Genomic DNA, 20,687 nt, shown 5'->3' on the forward strand with positions numbered 1-20,687 from the left:
TTTTCAGTTTTCGTCATTAATAAAAACGTCTTTTGAATTGTTCGACATTATAGATGTTGACGTATTTTTTTCCAAAAACTTCTCGAGACAAAAATACAAAACTAGCTTTAAATACAAGTCGTATATTTCCCCCTTGTCCATGGATCGCATCACCGACCAGAGGTGACTCCCAGATCTTTTCCTCCCTCACTAATAAACACCCTTCCCGTGGTGATTGTGGAGATGCAGAGGTATTCTCGGTCTCTAGAAGCAACAATCATTACACCCTAACATTCCTTCCCCATCCCAACTGACTGTAAGGACTTGGCCGGCGCCGTTATTGATCAATAATATTAGATCTGCTAAAATTGCACTTCGAGAGTAAGCGGAAACTCCCATCCCTTATTCATTTGGATCGTAGTACAATTCTTACCAGTTCCGATCAATCACGGAGTAGCAACCATTGACATGTACAGTCAGTCTATGCTATGCTATGCTATGCTATGCTAAGTTACACACAGCTGCTTGCAATTTTTTAAGAGTGTGTCTCTTTGCGTGCTTGTCAAACCGATAGAAGAAAAAAAAAAAAAAATGCAAAAACGGTTCCGAAAGTTTGCAGCAAAACAAGGATTCATCAACGCGATTTAATAGTGAAATTAGTGTCGTTTGCATCTGCTCATAATGCGCTATCAATGTCGTCATCAATTAGGACGCGATGCGGCAAAAAGCCAATCAAGAATGCTGCTGCAAAACATGGCAAGCCGTTGTCGTTACTGTCGGAGCAAGGGTCGATTTACTACGACTCTAGGTCAAAGTGGCCATCGGAAGAACAGCTCCAAACATTGCTGCCTTCTATCCTCAGGTAAGGTTGAAAACTCATTAGTTATTTGGCCTGTGTTATGATTCTCCTCTCCTTGTTCCATTTTCTAGCAAACCGGACAACAATCCAGTGATCCCCGAAAGCCGCTTCGGATTCGTCTCCTGTGGTAACCGTATAGCATCCCGGAGAACAAACCAAATATCAAAAGGTGCCCAAAGGCCATCCCTAAAACGAATGTAATTCCACAGACAAACAGACGTAACACTTAGAACAAATCCCGATCAAAATCATAGTCACGATGACATGTACGCCCAATGCTAAAATCGGTGTGTTTGGCCGATGGACCAACAGATGGCGGTAGTGTGTAAACGTCAAACGCGAACAAAAACGATGCGAGCGCTGCGGGTGGTGGATTGGCCACCTACCATATATTTGAATTGGCCGTTAAAAAGGTGGTCGATGGACATCGGTGAGAGTGTGACGTCTGTTTGTCTGTGGTAATTCTGCTTCCAGTGTGAGACTGATAAAGAGAGTGGTCTAGACTAAATGTTTCATGTAACAATATTTGATTCAAACCTCATAAATAAAAAAATAAATTTATTTATGCTGTTAATGCGCTTCTGAATTGCATGGATGAAAGTATCTTTTGGGCTTCATTCACAAATTTCATAACGCTAAAAATGGACATTTTCGACACCCACACACCCCCTCGTAACGCTTTTTGTATGAATATTTGACAAATTTTGTATGAGCCGTAACAGCACAAGGACACCCACCCACCCCCTTCAGCGTTATGAAATTTATGAATGAGCCCTTGAATAAATTATCAAAATAAATGAGACAAATAAATTAAAGGGGACCCAGGGAGGTTTTTTTTGCATATTCTCCAACCATTACTTAACCGTTCGCCAGACAGTAGGGGATTGAAAAAATGGATTATATTTCAACAATTTGGGATACTATTCATTGAAAATTTTGTTCGAGAAAATGACGATTTTTTTATAGTTACATATTGACCATTCCACGAATTTTTAGATTCTAGAGAAATTATTCATGTGCTGGATACAATTTACACACCCACTAACTTAGCAGGCGTATGGCTTCAAAGCTATTGACGTTTCAGAATAATTCAAAGCAGTCAAATAAATTGCATGAAAGTTTCTCAATGGTTATGTTTATTAGAAAGCAATTATAGCATTGATGTAAAAAAGTTTCCATCGTATTGCCAGCTACACACCACTAGCAGACTTATTTTACATTGCTCCTTTTGCATGGTCTTTGAAAGCTCGAACGGCCAATAGCCAGCAGCTGTAAAATTCATTGGGAAGTTTTTCCTTGGACAAGATACTGTTTGTTGGATCCAAAATAATTGAGTCATCCAAATCGTCTCCAGAATCAGATCTGTTTCCCGCAGATTCAGGGCGTAATCGTTCAGCGGTTCAACATTTCTCCTACTGGAGATCTTTCAGCAACTTGATCTACGTCGTTCTCTAACGGTTCACCCAAGTACTCCACGTTGAGAAGCGATCTTAACTCGTCATTCTGCACTGGGCACTGTAGCATTCTTTCGGTGGCGTTTCTGGCTCTGAACATTGCCATTCCTGGACTGAATGAATTTGATTCACCGGTGGATGAGTTAATTTTTGGCACACAAAATCAAAACAAAGACGAAAAAAGTTGCTATCCAAGCATGCTGCAAAACTAATGTGTGAGGTGTGCAAATGTTCACTGTGAAAAAATTTTCTGCACATTAGTCTAATAAGGTGCAAAATGCTCAATAACTTAACCGCCTATTCCCCACATTGTACTTTTCCAAATTACCATTTGCCAGACTGTAAAAACCGTTCGTGGAACTGTAGTCTTATTGTTATTTTGGGTGTTAAAGGTAATTGTTTTAATATTGTCACAAATTGTTACGGATAGAATGGGAAACAGTACTGATATGATTCTTAATTATGCGGGAAGAGTTTGTCAAATGTTTGTCCACCGTGTACTGACCTTTGGCAAACAATAGGCAAACGGCAAACGTTAGGCAAACGTCTGAAACGTCAAATAGCCAAATATTTGCACACTTGACAAAGTGTGTACTGATAGCTTAAGTTATATTTTTTTGAAAATTAATAAGGATTTTTTTCTTAGGCCCTTCTCAAAAGTAAGGCTAGAGTCAAAATGGCGAGCCGATGATGCAAAAAGGCATTTTTGGGCATAAAGAAAGTATGTGCAAAATTTCATCCAAATCAAAATATATAAAAATGAAATTTGGGAAAAAAGTCGTCATTTTCTGTGGAACCGCTCTTTATGAATCGATGACGATCGCTATCGATTTGTTATATGAGCGTCTTTAAAGCTCGATATAAAGAAATGTGAAGAAATTTAGAGATATGGTTGACCGGGATGAATCACGCATTTTCAGAAATGTGCATGCATTTGATTTTATTGTTGCATCAGATGCATCAGGAGTGATCTAGTAATCCTTTATAAGAGAGATTCGCGGAAGCTGACATTTCTGTCAAAGTGTGAGCCAATCGAGCAGCGAGAGCTGTCAAAGTGTGAGCCAAACGAACATGCGCTATGTTTGTTTCCAATTTTTTTGAAGAGTAATGTAATCCGCTTGAAATTATTTCGGTAAAAGTAATTTTGCATGAAGCAGAAATATGAAATATTTTTCTGTTTTAAATTTTTGTCAAATTTTGTCGATATTTAGTTGTTGATTTTTTCGGCTGTTCATTAATTTGGATATGTAGCTCAAAGATCTATAACGATACAAAATACACTTTTTAGCAATGAGGAAGTCATGTCCGTGTTACAATATTATTCTCGACGCCGAGCAAAATCAGCACTGTTGGTCTGTTGCCAAATCATTCCATTTTACTTCCGCTTATCTCTCTATAAAGGATCACTAGAGTGATCCACCCCTTGATTAACTCACTCATGAGTGAATTCGAGCGAGCGTGCAGTGGTGAGAAATGCCAACGATCTGTGGTGGGTAAGTCGGGTAAGTGCAAGGGGTGTGGTGAGTATCGGTGTCCTGTCAAATTGAATTTTGTTTGCAAGCCGCTTTTGTGAATTTTATCTGTGAAGTTTCGTGAAATTCATCTGCAAATTTGGTTCCTCCGCACTAAATTACTATCGTGAAGGCTACGTACAACCTTGGTGTGGAATTGCACTGCAGGAAAGTGGAAACACGGCTTTCGTTAAAGGTTGAAATTGATTTATTTGTGTTTCCCAACAGGCAGCAATAGCAACACAACTAGCTTAACATGGCGGCTCAGATTGTTGGTGTTTTCGAACCGGAACTGCAGGAGAAGATTTCCAATTCGAAAATTCTTGTCGTGGGAGCTGGCGGAATAGGATGTGAAATCTTGAAGAATCTGGTCCTGTCCGGGTTCCAGGACATCGAAATTGTAAGTTGCGTGTATTGTTATGTGTACGACTAATATGAATAATCGTCTGATTTCCATAACGTAACCTCAAAGATGACGCCGCCGATAGGGCAGTGCTGCCAGTGTTATTTTGTTTTGTTTAAATACCGTACACGTACCATATTCTGGACGGTTGGAAGCTAAATATATAAAATAGGGTAAATAGGTAAATGAAACCTGAATTTAGAGCTATGCTTTTTAATTCAGCAACATTGAAAGTTGAGGTCGAAACACGCATATCTGTCAAAGGATATACACTCTAGTGGATTTAAAAGATATAGGTAGTACTTAATTCAGGTGTTATTTAATTGAGCGTAGTTCGCTAAACAGATCGACGATACATTATAAAGGATAATTATTATTTTCTGTTCTTAATGGTTTTAAACACTGTATTTTGTCCAATTGCAATCAAGCTATGGGTAAACAAGTCTTCTTCTTCTTCTTTCTGGCGTTACGTCCCCACTGGGGCAGAGCCTGCTTCTCAGCTTAGTGTTCTTATGAGCACTTCCACAGTTATTAACTGAGAGCTTACTATGCCAATGACCATTTTTGCATGCGTATATCGTGTGGCAGGTACGAAGATACTCTATGCCCTGGGAAGTCGAGAAAATTTCCAACCTGAAAAGATCCTCGACCGGTGGGATTCGAACCCACGAACCTCATCTTGGTCTTGCTGAATAGCTGCGCGTTTACCGCTACGGCTATCTGGGCCCCTGCAACAACAAGTGTAGCTCGTTATTTATATCTGAGCTGGTAGCAAGGCATGCATTTTGAACGCTCATGTTCTGTGAGCGTTCACAAATGTTTCTTTGATTGCTCTCGTGTCCATGTTCAGTTTTTGAACAAACACAAGGATCACTAGACTGATCGCGAATCCGTGTTCCCCAAATGTTTGACAAGTTCTCATTTACATCCTTACAGTCCCTCGATTCCACTATACAATCTATCCCTATTCTAGTAAGGTATCGCGGGGCAAGTGGGTAAATGGGGTAAGTAAAAATAATTTGTATATTTTACTGAATATGTGAATTAAGGTGACACGGGAGACCGTATTATTTTAACTATCTTTTTTCTCACTCTAACAATTATCATCAAAACTTTGTGGAAGAAAATCTCGAGTTTTAGTGAACCGATGAAACTGCGGTATTAACGTTCTAAACTCATGCGTGAGGCCAAAGGTAAAAGATTTCTAAGATTTTTCAGCCATTATTGCATAATAGAGCCAAAAAATTTTTACCCTGTCAACTATCACTCCGTAACAAGTTGGCGGCGTGCAAACTTATTTTAATATTTTCAGCGGAAAAAAATTTGTGGAAAATTATTTTCTGTACCACTTCTAAGCTGTCTGACAGCTGTAAACTTCAATATTATAGCGATTTTAGTATAGCGTGGAGCTGTTGATTGGGCCATGGCTGCACCCCAACAAGGGAATTGTATGCGCCTATTGAGCCCACTTAAATTTGGGATGGATGATCAAGAATCACACATATAGATAGAAAATCACCTCGGAAAACGCACATATAGGAACATACCCTCTGTTTTCTAACATTTCTCGAGTAAAAGCTTCAGGAATTCTATTAGTGAATTCTTTAGATTTTTCTGCTGGCATTCTTTCAGGGACTCCTCCAAGAAGTTCCTCTTATGATTCCTCCACCAGTTCTCCCAGAAATTCTTCCAGTGGTGTTTTAAATGAGGCTTGGACAAATTTATTCTGTATTTGCTTCAGGAAATTCTCATAATCTCAAGATTTGCTCCAAACACATTTTGACGAATACTTTTATCAATTTCTCTATTTGTTATTATAGGAGATCTTACAAAGAAAGATACAGAAGTTTTTCCAAGAAAATCCACAAAGGTTCATTTCAGAGTTGTTGAAGAAATTTGTTTAGATAGATCTTCAAGAATTCCTACGCCATTTTTTCCAGTTATTCTTTCAGGTTATTTTTCTCATTCATACAATACATACAATACAGTTCATACAAGAATAATTCATGCACATTTACTCCCAGAAATTGCTCCAAAAATTTATCTGGGGAATATTCGAGGAAATGTATGAGGACACAATGCCAAGAAGAAGATATTAAATACTCAATATTTTCGACCATGAAACCCAATTCCTTCAGATATTTTTCAAGTCCTTTCTTTTAAAGATAACTTTTGCGGTTCTAAAAAAATTCTCGAGTGAAATCTTCATAGCTTCTTCAAAACTTCATTTAAGGTTTCACACCAGCTAATACTATAGTAATCATTCCAGTTTTATTTAACCCGATTATTCATACACACTTTTCTTCAGGGATTTCGTCCGATAATTTTCAAGAAATTTCTGCAGGACACAGATTTGATTGATTTTTTTTTTCAATTACTGTAGAAATTTGCCTTTTTTAAAGAACCTTGTGGGAGTCAGTTAACATTTATTTTAGAAATTTCTGCTTTCATCAGATGTTACCATTAGCGTAAATAAGGGGTGCTAAGGGCTCTGAGTGCCCCTAGAAATAATCAAACACCATCAAGAAAACTAGAACTCTCAAGCTAAATATGTACTTTGATCAAGCGATTTTATTTGTAAATGGTCCTCTAAGAGGTTGTCCATAGATGACGTAGCATTTTAGAGGGGAGGAGGTGGTTACACGATTTTTTGACGATTTCTGATGGATGATAATGGATTTGTATGGATAAAAAGGAGCACTTATTCGACAAACAGTTTTTCATCATTTTTTCATGTGAAATGTATGAAATTTGGGTCTTACGTTGATGATTTAGCTTCAAAAGATACATACGGAAATAATTGAACTTGTCAAAAATATGCTGTGTGTTCCTACAACAATTAAATTTAGGGTTCATTCACAAATTTCATAAAGCCAAAAATTGCCATTTTTGACACCCACCCACCCCCTTGTAACGAATTTTGTATGAACGTTTTTCAAATTTTTTATGAGCTGTAACATCTTACGGACACCCACCCACCCCCTTCAGCGTTATGAAATTTGTGAATAGGCCCTTAGATTTCATTTAGCACAAAAGTAATTTGACAAAGTATAAATTGATCTTGAATTATACGGTAGATATTTTTAACAGATAAAAGGATAAAAACTCGCTTCGATTGTATTACTCAAGTTGCGAGCACTTGTGTTTTTTTGTCTGTTAGTAGCTTAAATAACTTTGGGACTTATAAGCTGCATTTTATTGAATTATTGATTAGTGTCTTGGCTTTAGCAACCTTTGAAATTAAACACTCATAGATAACTTCTTCAACTTAACGTTATTGTTATTCAACTTAAAGTTATTGAAAACATAGTGGAAGTTGGTTATACTGCGTATTTTTCAAGGGAGATATTTACTTTTATGGCGAAATCCTACGAGGGGGTAGGTTAAATCAATGAAAAAATGCTACGTGATTTTTGGACGGTCCCTAAGGAAACTTCTGTGGTTATCTTTAAACAAATTCCTGAAGATGTGTAATCCTAATCTATTGAAAGGATTTTTTAGGAAGTCCGGAAAAATACTAAAAAATGAGCCCCTGAAGAAATCTTTAGGGTAATATATGAAAGGAACCTTAGGCAAATACCTGAACCAATTCCTGGAGAAACTAACAAAACATTACAAAAATACGAGCAATACTTGTCGTTATGTCATTATGAATTCTCTATTAAAAATACCTTAAAAATGTTCTTTAAGGTAAAGATGAATCGGAGCCAAATCTCAAATTTTCAAGAGCACGGATCTGGAGAACCAAACATCCGTTTACGCTGAAAACTTAATCGATTGGTCACTCGCTGGTGGTGACCAATCGATTAAGTTTTCAGATCAAACGGGTGTACGGTTCTCCAGATTTGTGCTCTTGAAAATTTGGGGTTTGGCTTCGATTTATCTTCACCTTAAAGACATGTTTAGTAAGGTTCTCTGAGGAATAAACACCTTGTCTCCTCGTTCCTGTTTTTAGTTCTCTTGGCACATATTGGGTTTCTTTTTGGTTCATGTTTAGTATCTTTTTGCAGGCAAGAGTTCTCTACTTTCAAGACACTTAGTAGCTACCAACCCTGACTTTATCGTTTCGAAAATGAACTGTTGAAGTATTTTATAACATAGTATTAATATTCGCTCTTCTTTATATTTGCCAGATTGATTTGGATACCATCGATGTTAGTAACCTGAACCGGCAGTTTTTGTTCCACAAGGAACACGTTGGCAAGTCCAAGGCGAATGTTGCCCGAGAGAGCGCCCTTAGCTTCAACCCGAATGTAAAGATTAAGGCGTATCATGACAGTATTACAACGTTAGTTTAAACAACGAAAAAGTGGAAACGACAAATCTCATAACTTACCTCTTTTTTTTACAGTTCCAACTACGGGGTCAACTTTTTCCAGCAGTTCAATTTGGTGTTGAACGCGCTCGATAATCGCGCCGCTCGTAATCACGTCAATCGACTTTGTCTGACGGCCGATGTTCCGCTGATTGAGTCGGGAACGGCCGGATACAACGGTCAGGTGGAACTGATCAAACGTGGATTGACGCAATGCTACGAGTGCACACCGAAGGCAGCTCAGAAAACGTTCCCCGGCTGCACCATTCGGAACACACCGTCGGAACCAATCCATTGCATCGTGTGGGCGAAGCATCTTTTCAAGTAAGTTACAATAGAGAATTGTTCTGGGCGCTCCGAACTCATGATTTCAATCTCTTTCCAGTCAGCTGTTCGGAGAAAGCAATGAAGATGAGGACGTATCTCCGGATACTGCGGATCCGGAAGCGGGAGCTGAGGCTGGGGAAAGCGCTCTAGCAGCTGAAGCCAATGAGAAGGGAAACGTTGACCGTGTGAACACTCGAACCTGGGCTCAGCAGTGTGGATATGATCCGGAGAAGATATTCAACAAGCTGTTCTACGACGACATTAACTACTTGCTTAGTATGTCCAACTTATGGAAGAGCCGTACGCCTCCAAATCCTGCCAAATGGGACGCATTGGAAGAGGATGGTGAGGCAGCACCAACGGATACCGTTCTGCGGGATCAGAAAGTCCTTAGTTTGACCGAATCAGCTAAAGTATTCGGGGAAAGCATCACCGCTCTGAAGAAAGATTTCGAAAAACTTGCCGAAGGCGATCACTTGGTCTGGGACAAAGATGATAAGCACGCGATGGACTTTGTAGCAGCTTGCGCCAATATTCGTGCACAGATTTTCAATATCCCACGAAAGAGCCGCTTCGAAGTCAAATCCATGGCGGGAAACATCATTCCAGCAATCGCTACGACAAATGCCATCACGGCTGGAGTTGTGGTGATGCACGCTTTCCGTGTTCTCAAAGGAGAGCTAGATAAATGCAAATCAGTGTACATGCGACTGCGGCCAAACGCTCGCAATCAACTATTCGTTCCGGATCGTACGTTGAACCCACCGAATCCCAAGTGCTACGTTTGCGCTGCTAAACCGGAAGTAACTCTAAAGGTAGATACTAAGAATGTCACCGTAAAGGAATTGCGTGACGACATTTTGATCAAGGCACTGAATATGTTGAACCCAGACGTGATTCTCGATGGTAAGGGTACAATTGTGATCTCTTCGGAAGAAGGTGAAACTGATTGCAATAACGATAAGAAACTGGAAGATCTGCAAATCGTTGATGGATGTGTTCTGAAAGTGGACGATTTTGTTCAGAATTACGAACTAACAGTTACAGTAATCCACAAAGATCCCGGTCGTGATGAATCCAGTTTCGACATCGTTGCCGATCCGGATTCGCTCAAACCGAAAGAAGACGAAGACCAGAAAACGGATGATGCCCAACCGTCAACATCCGGTCAGAATGGTAATTCGAAAGCTTCCACTTCCAACAATGGAGCCGTGGACGACGATGACGATATGTGCATCGTTGAGGAAGATGCCGAGAAGCCAAGTACCTCCGATGCCGGTGCAGGCCCAAGCAGTTCCGGCTCCGAGAAGCGGAAGATCGAAGATAGCGAGGGGCCATCGACGAAGAAAGCGCGCGTTTCCAACGACGACGATGATGACGATTTGATCGTCATCAACTGAAGTGGCGCGCGCGGTGAAATACGGTAAGAGTACACATTGATGTTTTAATCCGTAGATTTATAAAATCGTTTCGATCGAAACTCGGTATTGTATCACTTAAGCTGGCAACTTCGCAATTAATCTCTATAATAAATGTATCCTGTAAAATGTATGCCTGTGGTAGAGCGAGATATGTCCGAAATATCCTACCGTCTAATAAAACAATCAGAGATGAACCAGCCTCTGGCTGAAAATCTCTCTAATAAAGATAAAATAAATAATAAATAATAGAACAATAGAATATTTATTCAACACAACCCTTTATGTTTGGATATAGCATCTCCGGATGGATCTGCTCCAGAAGGGATATGAGTTTAGCAAACATGTTCTGAATGCTTTGTATGTACATGTATATATACATCCATGCGTCAAATGTGTAAATCGAAGTTGAAATTGTACAAAAAACGCGTACTCCGGTGGGGATCGACAGTTCGGTTTTGCGTCGTCCGATAGATTTAGCTCACGGTTTCGCGCATGTTTTCGTCGCCGGAGATTTTTTTTTTCCTGTTTTGGAGCGTCTTGCTGGGTAGTGCTTCATGAAGCCCAAGCAGGAGAGTTCGGTTTTGCGTCGTCCGATAGATTTGGCTCACGGTTTCGCGCATGTTTTCGTCGCCGGAGATTTTTTTTCCTGTTTTGGAGCGTCTTGCTGGGTAGTGCTTCGTGAAGCCCAAGCAGGACAGTTTTTACATTCAGAAATGGAATTCGCTCCCAATACGACAATTCGTCCGGTGGGGTGTGCTGCTGTCGTCATGATGATGGTTGACGAGAGCAATGTCAAACTCATTCATGGTTTCAAAACATTCGGAACAAAATATTTATTTTCACCGCTTTAGTGAAATAATGTATGGAATAGAATGAAATTTAATGGTAGAGAATTCATTTCTCTACCCAATGGTAGTTTTAAAGGCAGCGGACAATGTTTCGAAACATGTTTTATTCAAGTGCAAAAATCGCTCAGGCGAATGTTCCAATGAAACTAACCTCACATATTCTGGTTTTCCAACCTCAAACTAGTGCTCCTACCAGCCGGATCTCAATTTTTATGAAAGTAGTGCAATAATACAAAAAATAAACGTATGTAGAACATAGAGAATGGATATTCCTACCTTTTCCGCCTAACTGTTTCACTGTGAACCGTCTTATATCAGGAAAATAAAACATTTTTCCCCACAGCGGCATGTGATGCATGCGTGAAAAATCAAATCTCTCATCATCTGACTAGTTGCGCTACCAAAGTATAGATGGCTAACAGTATGTTGCGTTTCGCGATTGGAGGCGTATAGTGAAAAGTGAAAAAGTGATTTGTTTGATTTGTGTCCTCAGTACTGTTGGTTTTTGGCTGCCCTAAGTTCACCGAACCATCCGGAAGTGACAGGCAGCACATAAATTTAGAGAATCAATCCGGTGAGTTTGTTCCAGTATGATACTTTTTCTTTTGTGAGCCTTCCGGATCGTTTTTGTTCGCGTCGTAGAACTTCTGATCGTTTCTTGAACGGAAAATGTTATTTTCGGAGTTTGATAATTATGTTCAGATTGCGCATTCTGTCCGGGCGGATGTTACGCAACTAACAATCGGTTGTGGATGCTTTTTAACCGTTCGATGACCCTGGAGGGATCGATTCTGCTTTTCGTATAATTTTGAGCAGAAAAACCGACTGTGTTATCCTAGGGTGTTTAGTTCGAACGCGCTTCCTTTCGTTTTTCGATTATCTGAAAATACAGTACCACCCAGTACAGTTTTTCAATGGGCACAGTACAGTTTTTCAATAGGCGTGTTTTTTTTTACGTGTATCGTTGTTTTATACAATCCGATGACCCTGGAGGGATCGGTTTTGCTTTTTACTGGTTATTGAGCAAAAATATTACAGCACAATGGACAAGCATTTCGCGAAATACTATTTATACTATAAATAAGCTATTGTTTTCTCTTTTGATTGCCGGCATTCAAAAGATTAATTTGAAAACGCTTAAACAACAAATATTTATGGTCTATCGCCAGCTTTCTAGGCGAATCCTGACAATATACCTTCCCCAACCTCCAACTCCGTAGCACTTATGAGGGTGTCGCTGAGTCGGTGGCCTCTCATTAAGTAAGTGCTACATCAACATTTCCTTCCCCTATCCCAAGTTACGGTAAAGATGGGCGTGGCCGGGAATAGCGATATTCATGCTTTTAGTATTCTTGTTTATGATTTGAACAAGGTATACTCCCCTGCCTTGTTCTTGAAAGTAGTCAGGATGAGATTATTAAAAAGAAACATGAATGTTGCTAGTATCCAATCTACGAAGTATACCGTAACTACGCTAACGCTAACGCTAAAAACGCGTACTCCGGTGGGGATCGAACCCACGACTCCCTATTCGCTAGACGGGCGCTTCAATCTATAAGCTGCTGGGCCCCTTAAGAAACTTCATCGTTCTAAGGCGAACTAAAATCGATTTTAGCAAAAAAAGTTTTAAAATTATTCTGTTTATTCAAAATTGTCTATGAAGACATTTTTAACATTTTTCTGCTTGCATTGAATCCTGGTGCAAAGCTCAAGAGTCTCCTGAAAAATCTTCATAGCTTCTTACGCGAATATTCCACATATTCTAGAATTTCTTCACAAATTTTTGTAGGGTAAGGTTCAAGAATTCTTCTAGTGTTTTCGTCAGATTTTTTTTCTGAACTCACTCAAAATAATCCACACGTCAAGGCTACGTGGACAATCACATAGATTCCAGAGAAATGAATTTTTCTGACGAGGGTAACAATCACCTAGACGTAGATTCACTGTTGGAGAACCACACTCTTTAAGAGTAATACGTGAAAAGAACGTACGGGTGAATGAACCGAAATTTTGACAGTTCAACTTCTAGTTAATTCTATGTTATCTGAGTTGAAGACAGGCCGGTCGTTGAAAATAAATTGAAAGACCTTCAGAACTGCATACATTATTAAAAAAATGATGGTAAGTAAACTTTGTTTAAAATAAACTTAAAATTCTTTATTGATTCATTTTTTATTTGTTCTAATAGAGCCGACCGGAGAGTGCAGTACTTTTAACGGCAGTCGCTTTCTAATGATTCACCTGCCATGTACCTGTTTCGGAAAGGCAGTACAGTCGAATTTGCACTATCTTTAAGTGGGCTACGTTTTAATTGGGCTCCCGTTAGTTGGGCTATAGCCCATCTAAAACGAAGGCAAACGTCATTTTCTGACATAAGTCGCAATTTATCAATGTTGGTAGCTCTGTTTTTCTTTTGTTCTATATTATTTGACAGCTCGAAACTCAGCCCGATTAGTGAAAGTCTTTCACTAATGTCGTTTTCGTTTTTAGGAACTGGGTCGGTGATCAACACATAAACAAACAAACGTCAAGCAAATTGTTGTTCGGTCGAACCTGAATCGGGTTGGGGTTGAAACTGTGATTCAGAACGGGTTGCGCCAGTTCCAACCTGGGTTCAAAAACGAATTCGACATAAGTGGGTTACAGGTTTAGTGCAACGAACGAAAGTTGACTGTATCATAAAAGGTACGCACAACCCTGATAACTGTTACGTGAAACTCCGATGGATAGAAAAAAAAAGTTCATTAGCTCGTTCATTCAGTCCCACCTACACTCAGGCAAATTAATTAACAAACTTCATAAATTCTGCCTTATGAAGGCTTGAAAAATCTATAAAAACCAATTTCAAAAGGCTAATATGGATTTCATACCATTGAAATGGGATTCATAATTGAGAAAATAGTTGAACATAATGATCGCCTAAAAATTTCATTGCGCGCCTTACGATTTTTATTGCTGTTATTTGTCATTTTCATTGAAACGATAATCATAATCTATTGGAAAGTTGAACTTATGTAACAATTACACATTTCAATGCGCACCTTATGATTTTCATTGCTGTTATTAGTCATTTACATCAAAATGATAATCATAATTGATAAAATAATTGAGAGCATAATGAACAATAGCAAATTTCATTGCGCGCCTTACGATTTCCAATGTTGTTATTAGTGTGCAAAAGTTATAAGGCTGTTATTATGAAAACGTGAAACGGCTTGGTTTGTAGCACGAAGTGCTGATTGCAGATTCACTAACAGACGCCTGACCAATTTTTAGATATTTTCAAGGGTAATATTTTAGAAAGTATATTAACGAATGTAGAATTATAACATGAATTTCAATTTTCAGCAACAGCAGGAGATTACAATCCCTGGCCACGATCACAGGGTTTGACGGTGCCAAAGTAGAAGGTGCACCGTAATAATACCCGTCTGTGAAACATATCACCTTCCCAATACTTTGGCACACCTCTAACGGTTCATGATTTATCATGAAACGGCTGCATTCAGGCGGAGGATCTGTTAATATGTTTCGGCATATTATCAGGTCCTCTTTGAACGGAGGGACCGCCAGGGCTCATTAGTTACTTATATACCAGTGCTGGTTGTTGATGGTTCAGTTCGTTTACCACAAGCTATAGCATCCTTTGTACTAATCAGTAATGGTTGTTAAGTTTCGAAGCTAACGTGTGATCAATCGTTTTATAATGCAACATAAGAATGGGTGTTTGGTGGAACTGCGCGTAACACTTGTTGTTATTAAATTTAGTGATTGTGTTGGTGCTAATAGTGTGTTTATAATAAAATCTATGGTGATGAAAATTTGAAAATGAAATTGGAAGTGATTCTGATAGTTTTGTTAGAAATATAATAATGATGTATAATGATGTGAACTCTACTAATTTAATAAAGGCCATAATACATTTTGCAATCGTTTCTCTGAATATAAACATTATTGCCTAGTTCTTCAAACATGCATGATAAAAGTGTTAATAATGACAGCGAGTGCAGAAGAATGGATCGAAGTGATTTTGTTTTACTGTAACTTTGTTGATAGTGCTAAACTGTGGTTTGAATAGTAATGACTCTACAGCAACACAAATAAAGAAACATCTAAATTGAATATCTTTTAATTACTTAGTAATGCTAACAGATGGTAAATGGTAATAACAATGAATTTATATGAAAATGGTGTGATGTGAAAAGTGATATAATGGAAAGTATATCTGAAGTGTACTACGAAAGTTGATGAGTGATAATCGGTGATAAACGTGATAGTGTCGAAAATAAAAGTGACGATAGTGAGTGATGAAATGAAATGGGGAATGAGGACCTTTTAATAAAACTATTTCGTTCTTCACTTTAACCACTCTAGTAGCATTTCAGGCCTTATCATAGTTTGATAGTAGTCTAAACTACTAGACTGCATAACTACGGTAAGGGCTGATTGCTGCTAGGGTACACAGTGACCATTTGAGCAACATTGCTTAGGAACGTCTGTGTGATGAACGCAATAGAGGCTTATAAAAGCAAATGCTGGGAAGGAGCTTAGGGCAGATTAAGAGTGCCAGTACTACCCCTATCGCTACCGACAAAAAAAATGAATTTCAATTTTCAGCAACAGCAGGAGATTACAATATAAAAAGAGAAAATCCTGACGGAATATGAGTGATTCTAAGAACACCCAACCAGATAGCACCTCAAAATCACCGCAACCGTTTTCACCCTGCATAATAAAACTAAAGGAAGCAAGATTAAAAACGACAATACGCACTTTTTGTGGAAATGAAAAATTACATTAAGGTACCGCGGGGTAAGTGGGTAAATGGGGTAAGTGAAAACAATTGATATATTTTACTGAATATGTGAATTAACGTTTTAAAATCATGCGTAAACCTTTGAGGCCATTGAGAACATTACGATAGGTACCATATTTCTGAGATTTTTCAGCCATTTTTGCATAATAGAGCGAAAAATTGTTAACCTGTCAACTGTTACTCCGTAACAAGTTGGCGGCGCACAATCTCATTCTAATATTTTCAGTGGAAAAAAGTTGCGGAAAATAATTTCCTGTACCACTTCTTAGTTGTCCTCTGTGACAGTTTCAAACTGCAATAAAAAAAGTTTTAGAATTAATTCGACGTAGACCTAAAAATAACTAAATTTAAACACCGTCAATTTTCTTATCAGATGGGGCAAGTGAAAAGTTTATCATTAGAGATTGAATTTGAGTTTTGTCTTTAAGTAGCCATAAGTAACCATGGTTCGCAATTATCATAGAAAAACATAACGTGCTGACAATTCAAGAAACACTATACTCAAGCGTTAAAAGCTATTAGAAATCATGGAACTTCTCTAAAAGATGTTGCTAAACATTACAATATTAATATGTCTGCTTCGGGCAGCCAATTAAAAGGAAGACGTTGACTGAAAAGTTGCAATATTAGAGAACACACGGAAATCTCGTGGAATGTCTATGTAAGCTAGTTCAAAACATAAAAATGGGTATAGGTCTATCCACATAAAAAATATTCTAAATACGTTATTGAAGGATTCCGTTTGATTTCTCCCGAAGAGTTATCCGACGTCATATTCGACTTTCTCAAAAACAAATAACGAGCGGTGGAAATTCTACCGAGCAGAAATGCATTTGCTGTCCTATAATGTAAGAACTAACATTGGAAATGTTGCAGTTATAATGTTGTCGAATCATTTCAACTAACATAACTGAACAGAAGAAAATTCAAGTGAAAAGAATAACATTTTCTTTGTTTACATGTTACTTATGTTATTGTTCATTGGGAAGCCTTAACAAATGTTAAAGCTAATAGAAATCGTGAAGTGTTTTTGGAATTATTGTTCAAAACGGTAAGCTTTTCACTTGCCCCACTTTTGGGGCAAGTGAAAAGTAAGGAGACATTTTTCGAAAATTTTTTCTGTATTTTTTCCTTTAATTTTTCATTAAAATCAATTTCAGCATGCTGCTTATATTTGGTGGGAGTCAAGCTACAAAATATACACGACCTCATTTGTTTCAATTTAAAGTCTCTAGAATTTGAAGAATCTCAACTATGCGAATTCCATTACCCACTTGCCCCACGGTACCTTATTTATAAAAGCATATTTGAAAAACTAGATAATGATGATTCAGCTCACATCTAATAAAATAAATTATACTTCATCAGACAGGTCTGATTAAATACATTGTACATTTTTCGAATGTCTGTTTCGCATACCAACTAGTAAAATCGAACTTTTATTTCAAAATGCCGTATTTCTGAACTTTGACTAATTAATTTCTCAGCAGGTAGAAGAAAAATGCATCAAAAATTTCATCAATATATCGATTGAACAACATACTGTTAATAATAATTTCCGTCATAAATATGTAAGAACTTCATACTGCTGAAGTATTGAATCCATAATTTTTCATGTCATTGTTCATAATGCTGTTCTATGAAATAAGCAAGGAATCACATTGGCATAATTTAGATGAATTCATAAGGCGAAGTAATGAAATGCTTACCAATTTCTTGTGGCAAATAAACATAAGTGAAAATAATGAACTTTGTTAGTATTTTTGCCTGAGTGTATGATTCACGTACTTGCTACGTGAAAAGTGCGATGGAAAAATACTACGTATGTTTTCACGTAGCCTTGACATGTGGATTATTTTGAGTGTACCTATTTTCAGGCACTCCTGTAGGGATCGCTCAAGAAATTCTTCTACCAATTCCCCAACGCAGTGTTTGGATTTCGATCCGAATAAGCCGATCGAACCATATTCAGAGAGTGTAACAGTTCATGAACCATGGACCAATGCACGCGTTCACTCGTTGACGTTTGAGCGGTGCCGTGTTATTTGTGTGACCATGGCAACGAGTGAATTCGGCACCGCTCAAACGTCAAATTCGTGAACTCGTGCATCGGTTCATAGTTAGTTAGTTCGTGGCACATTGCAATCGGAGAGCCCTATGAATGTTTATATTCACTCTCTCGTTTGGTACGTTGCGAGAGAGCGTTCAAGAGCAGTAACTCTCACAGACTACAACGGTATCGAGCCATTCCATTTTTATCTCTTTATTGTTTACTTATCAACAGGCCTAATTGAGCCCCAATGATGATCTTAAATCTATGTTAACAATAACACAAGCATGAACAATCAAACACGAATATTAGGGATACAATGACAGATAACCTGAATCAACAAAAAATTTAGTTTAAACAGCTTTCACAGTGTACATATGCTCATTTTACAATCGGCAGGGCTTCCATGTGTTTCTCGGTCGCTCGATGAATTCCCTGTATTTTATTCCGGTGGGCCAGGCATCTTCTCGTAGCAGCAATCGTTTGTACTTTCCTTCGACAGTAACTTTGAAAGAAGCGTAGTCAAGCGGGTCATCGATCTTCCATTTTGGGACAAGTTTTTTGACACGAAACGTTCGATATTCTTTAAGACCACATGACTCTGATACCAACCCATTAATTTCATCCTCCGTTACTCTGCCGTCGATATTAGTTAGAAACAATGAAAACATTTCTTCGCTATGATGAATGGGGCTATCTGAGTTAGAAGCATGCTGGAACGAATTCTCTTGTAACGAACGGCTGGCATCAATCTTTGAACCATCATAGAGTTTCGTTGAACGTATAGATGTAGAGTGTCGTTGAACAGACGGCATCGAAGAAACTGAATCTCTCGGTTGGGCACACATGGTAAAAAGTGTCTTTTCCATGTTCGCAATTTTCGATTTCATGTCGACCAACTCTTCATACATTTTTTGCGTTGCGATATCATCGAGCTGAGCAGTATACTTTTTCTGTTGATGATCGTGAAAATCAGCAAGGCAGACGTCGCATAACCCTGATGCAGCGTACACTATCATCGGAAAGACCAACACAAGCACCATGAAATGCTTGCATGCAAATTCCTTCGCAGACAGTGAAACCGTCGGTGGTACAGTTGATCGGTTGTAAGCACTTCTTGCATACCATTGTGTCAATCCAATATGACGGTGAGATGAACGATACAGACGAGAACAATAAGCCCAGTTCAAGAGTGTTGTTCACTATTTTGCAGAGTTTAGCATCAAGTGTTTCACGAAATCACGATCAAAACTACTTCATGTATGTAACGGCTATCAGCTTTTTAGTTTTCACAAATTATAATATGAATATTCACAAACAAAGAAGATTTAAATCGACCGTACGGTAAACACACGTCTAAGCAGCAGGAGACATACACATACACTTTTTGCATAGAATTAGTAATAGCTTCCATATTTTCTGGAAATGCAACTTTAAACAACTTAATTTTAATCTATGGGGTCGTCCATTAATTAGGTAAGGGTTTATGGGGGGGTCTGAGATTTCTTACGCGCCATGCAAATTATTTTCAATTTTCATACAAAAAATCTTACCATGGGGGAATGGGGGGGGGTCTAAAAACTGCCAAAATTGTCTTACGTAATTAATGGATCGCCCCTATTGGATCATCGAACAGCACTTTGGTTGCAAACATAACACAGAAAATGGAAAATATTCGCCTCTGTTTATGGATCAGAATGAGACTGACTCAGCGAATGTAACACGTGGTGACACACAGTGATCGGCGGCAAACAGTGTCTGTCTCTTTTTTGCTTTCGTGGCGCGTTATCTTCCACGAACAATAATTGTCATGCGTGTTGTGTGAATGCAGGCGGATAAATGGGCTAAAATTTTGGCTCGTGTGTCTATGATCGTCCAGCAGTTCCTCGCAGATTATTCAAGATATGCATAGAGAAGTTCCTCCAGATTTTTTCTCCAGAAAATTCTTGATCATGCTACTATCGTAACGATGCCATTTCCAGTAATTTCCATAGGGATTAGTACGAAATTTCCCCGTGATTTCCTACAGAGATTCTTCCAGTAAGTTAATCTAGATTTTCTTTTACACCAGAGATTACTTTAGACCTTCAGAATCAGAAGTTTCATGTTTTGGTAATTCAGCAAAGTGTGACGATCCTTACAAAGTTTTTGACAGATCCTTAGAAAAAGAGCGACGTAGCGGGTCGAAAATAGTCAATTTTTACGTGATGTACTAAATTAACGCTCCCAGAATTCTCTGGAATGCTATTTTGACAAAACTTTGGGCTAATACCTGAGGCTTTGTTTAACAATTAAAAAATATTAGAAGGTAGCACAATTAATAACAAAATAAGAGTAGTCAGGCTTAAATACGGACACGTCGTCCAAAGCGGGAATAACGGAATACTCAAAACGACTCTTCGATAGAGAATAAACTAGGAAAAGAAGATAGGTAGACCAGCATATACTTGGAAAATGGCCATACTACAGGAGGACATCGAAACAAGTGCACCTAAATAGAATAAAAAAATAGATAGAATAAAAAAAATAAATAGAATAAAAAAAAGTATGAAACTCTATACGAATCCGAAAAAAAAACAGTGATGGTGATGAGAGTACCGAAGAGGACATTCTAACATCAGATTGTATAACATTTTGCGGTAATCCACTTCGCGGTGTAGCATTTAGCGGTTTGCCGTTTCGCGGTACGACATTTCACGGTTAG

The 20,687-nt window shown here is 38.4% G+C and overlaps 1 protein-coding gene across 1 annotated transcript; it reads left to right on the forward strand.

The window, feature by feature from the left end:
• Positions 1-3,806: 3,806 nt before the first annotated feature.
• On the forward strand, positions 3,807-10,399 carry LOC5573644 (SUMO-activating enzyme subunit 2). Its single transcript, XM_021845176.1, has 5 exons — positions 3,807-3,971; positions 4,032-4,203; positions 8,340-8,494; positions 8,558-8,845; positions 8,907-10,399. Exons 2-5 carry the CDS (start codon positions 4,060-4,062, stop codon positions 10,246-10,248), a joined length of 1,929 nt encoding a protein of 642 aa, XP_021700868.1. The 5' UTR covers positions 3,807-3,971; positions 4,032-4,059; the 3' UTR covers positions 10,249-10,399.
• The last annotated feature ends 10,288 nt before the right edge of the window (positions 10,400-20,687 follow it).

The sequence above is a fragment of the Aedes aegypti genome, chromosome 2, assembly GCF_002204515.2.
Source record: "Aedes aegypti strain LVP_AGWG chromosome 2, AaegL5.0 Primary Assembly, whole genome shotgun sequence".
In the NCBI taxonomy this organism is placed as follows: Eukaryota; Metazoa; Arthropoda; class Insecta; order Diptera; family Culicidae; genus Aedes; species Aedes aegypti.

Bases quoted from the DNA above. Each gene is read 5' to 3' on its own strand.
- LOC5573644 (XM_021845176.1), top strand. From the start codon at position 4,060: ATGGCGGCTCAGATTGTTGGTGTTTTCGAACCGGAACTGCAGGAGAAG. The intron at 8,495-8,557 runs GTTAGTTTAAAC...TTTTTTTTACAG, and splicing joins TATCATGACAGTATTACAAC to TTCCAACTACGGGGTCAACT. The intron at 8,846-8,906 runs GTAAGTTACAAT...ATCTCTTTCCAG, and splicing joins TGGGCGAAGCATCTTTTCAA to TCAGCTGTTCGGAGAAAGCA.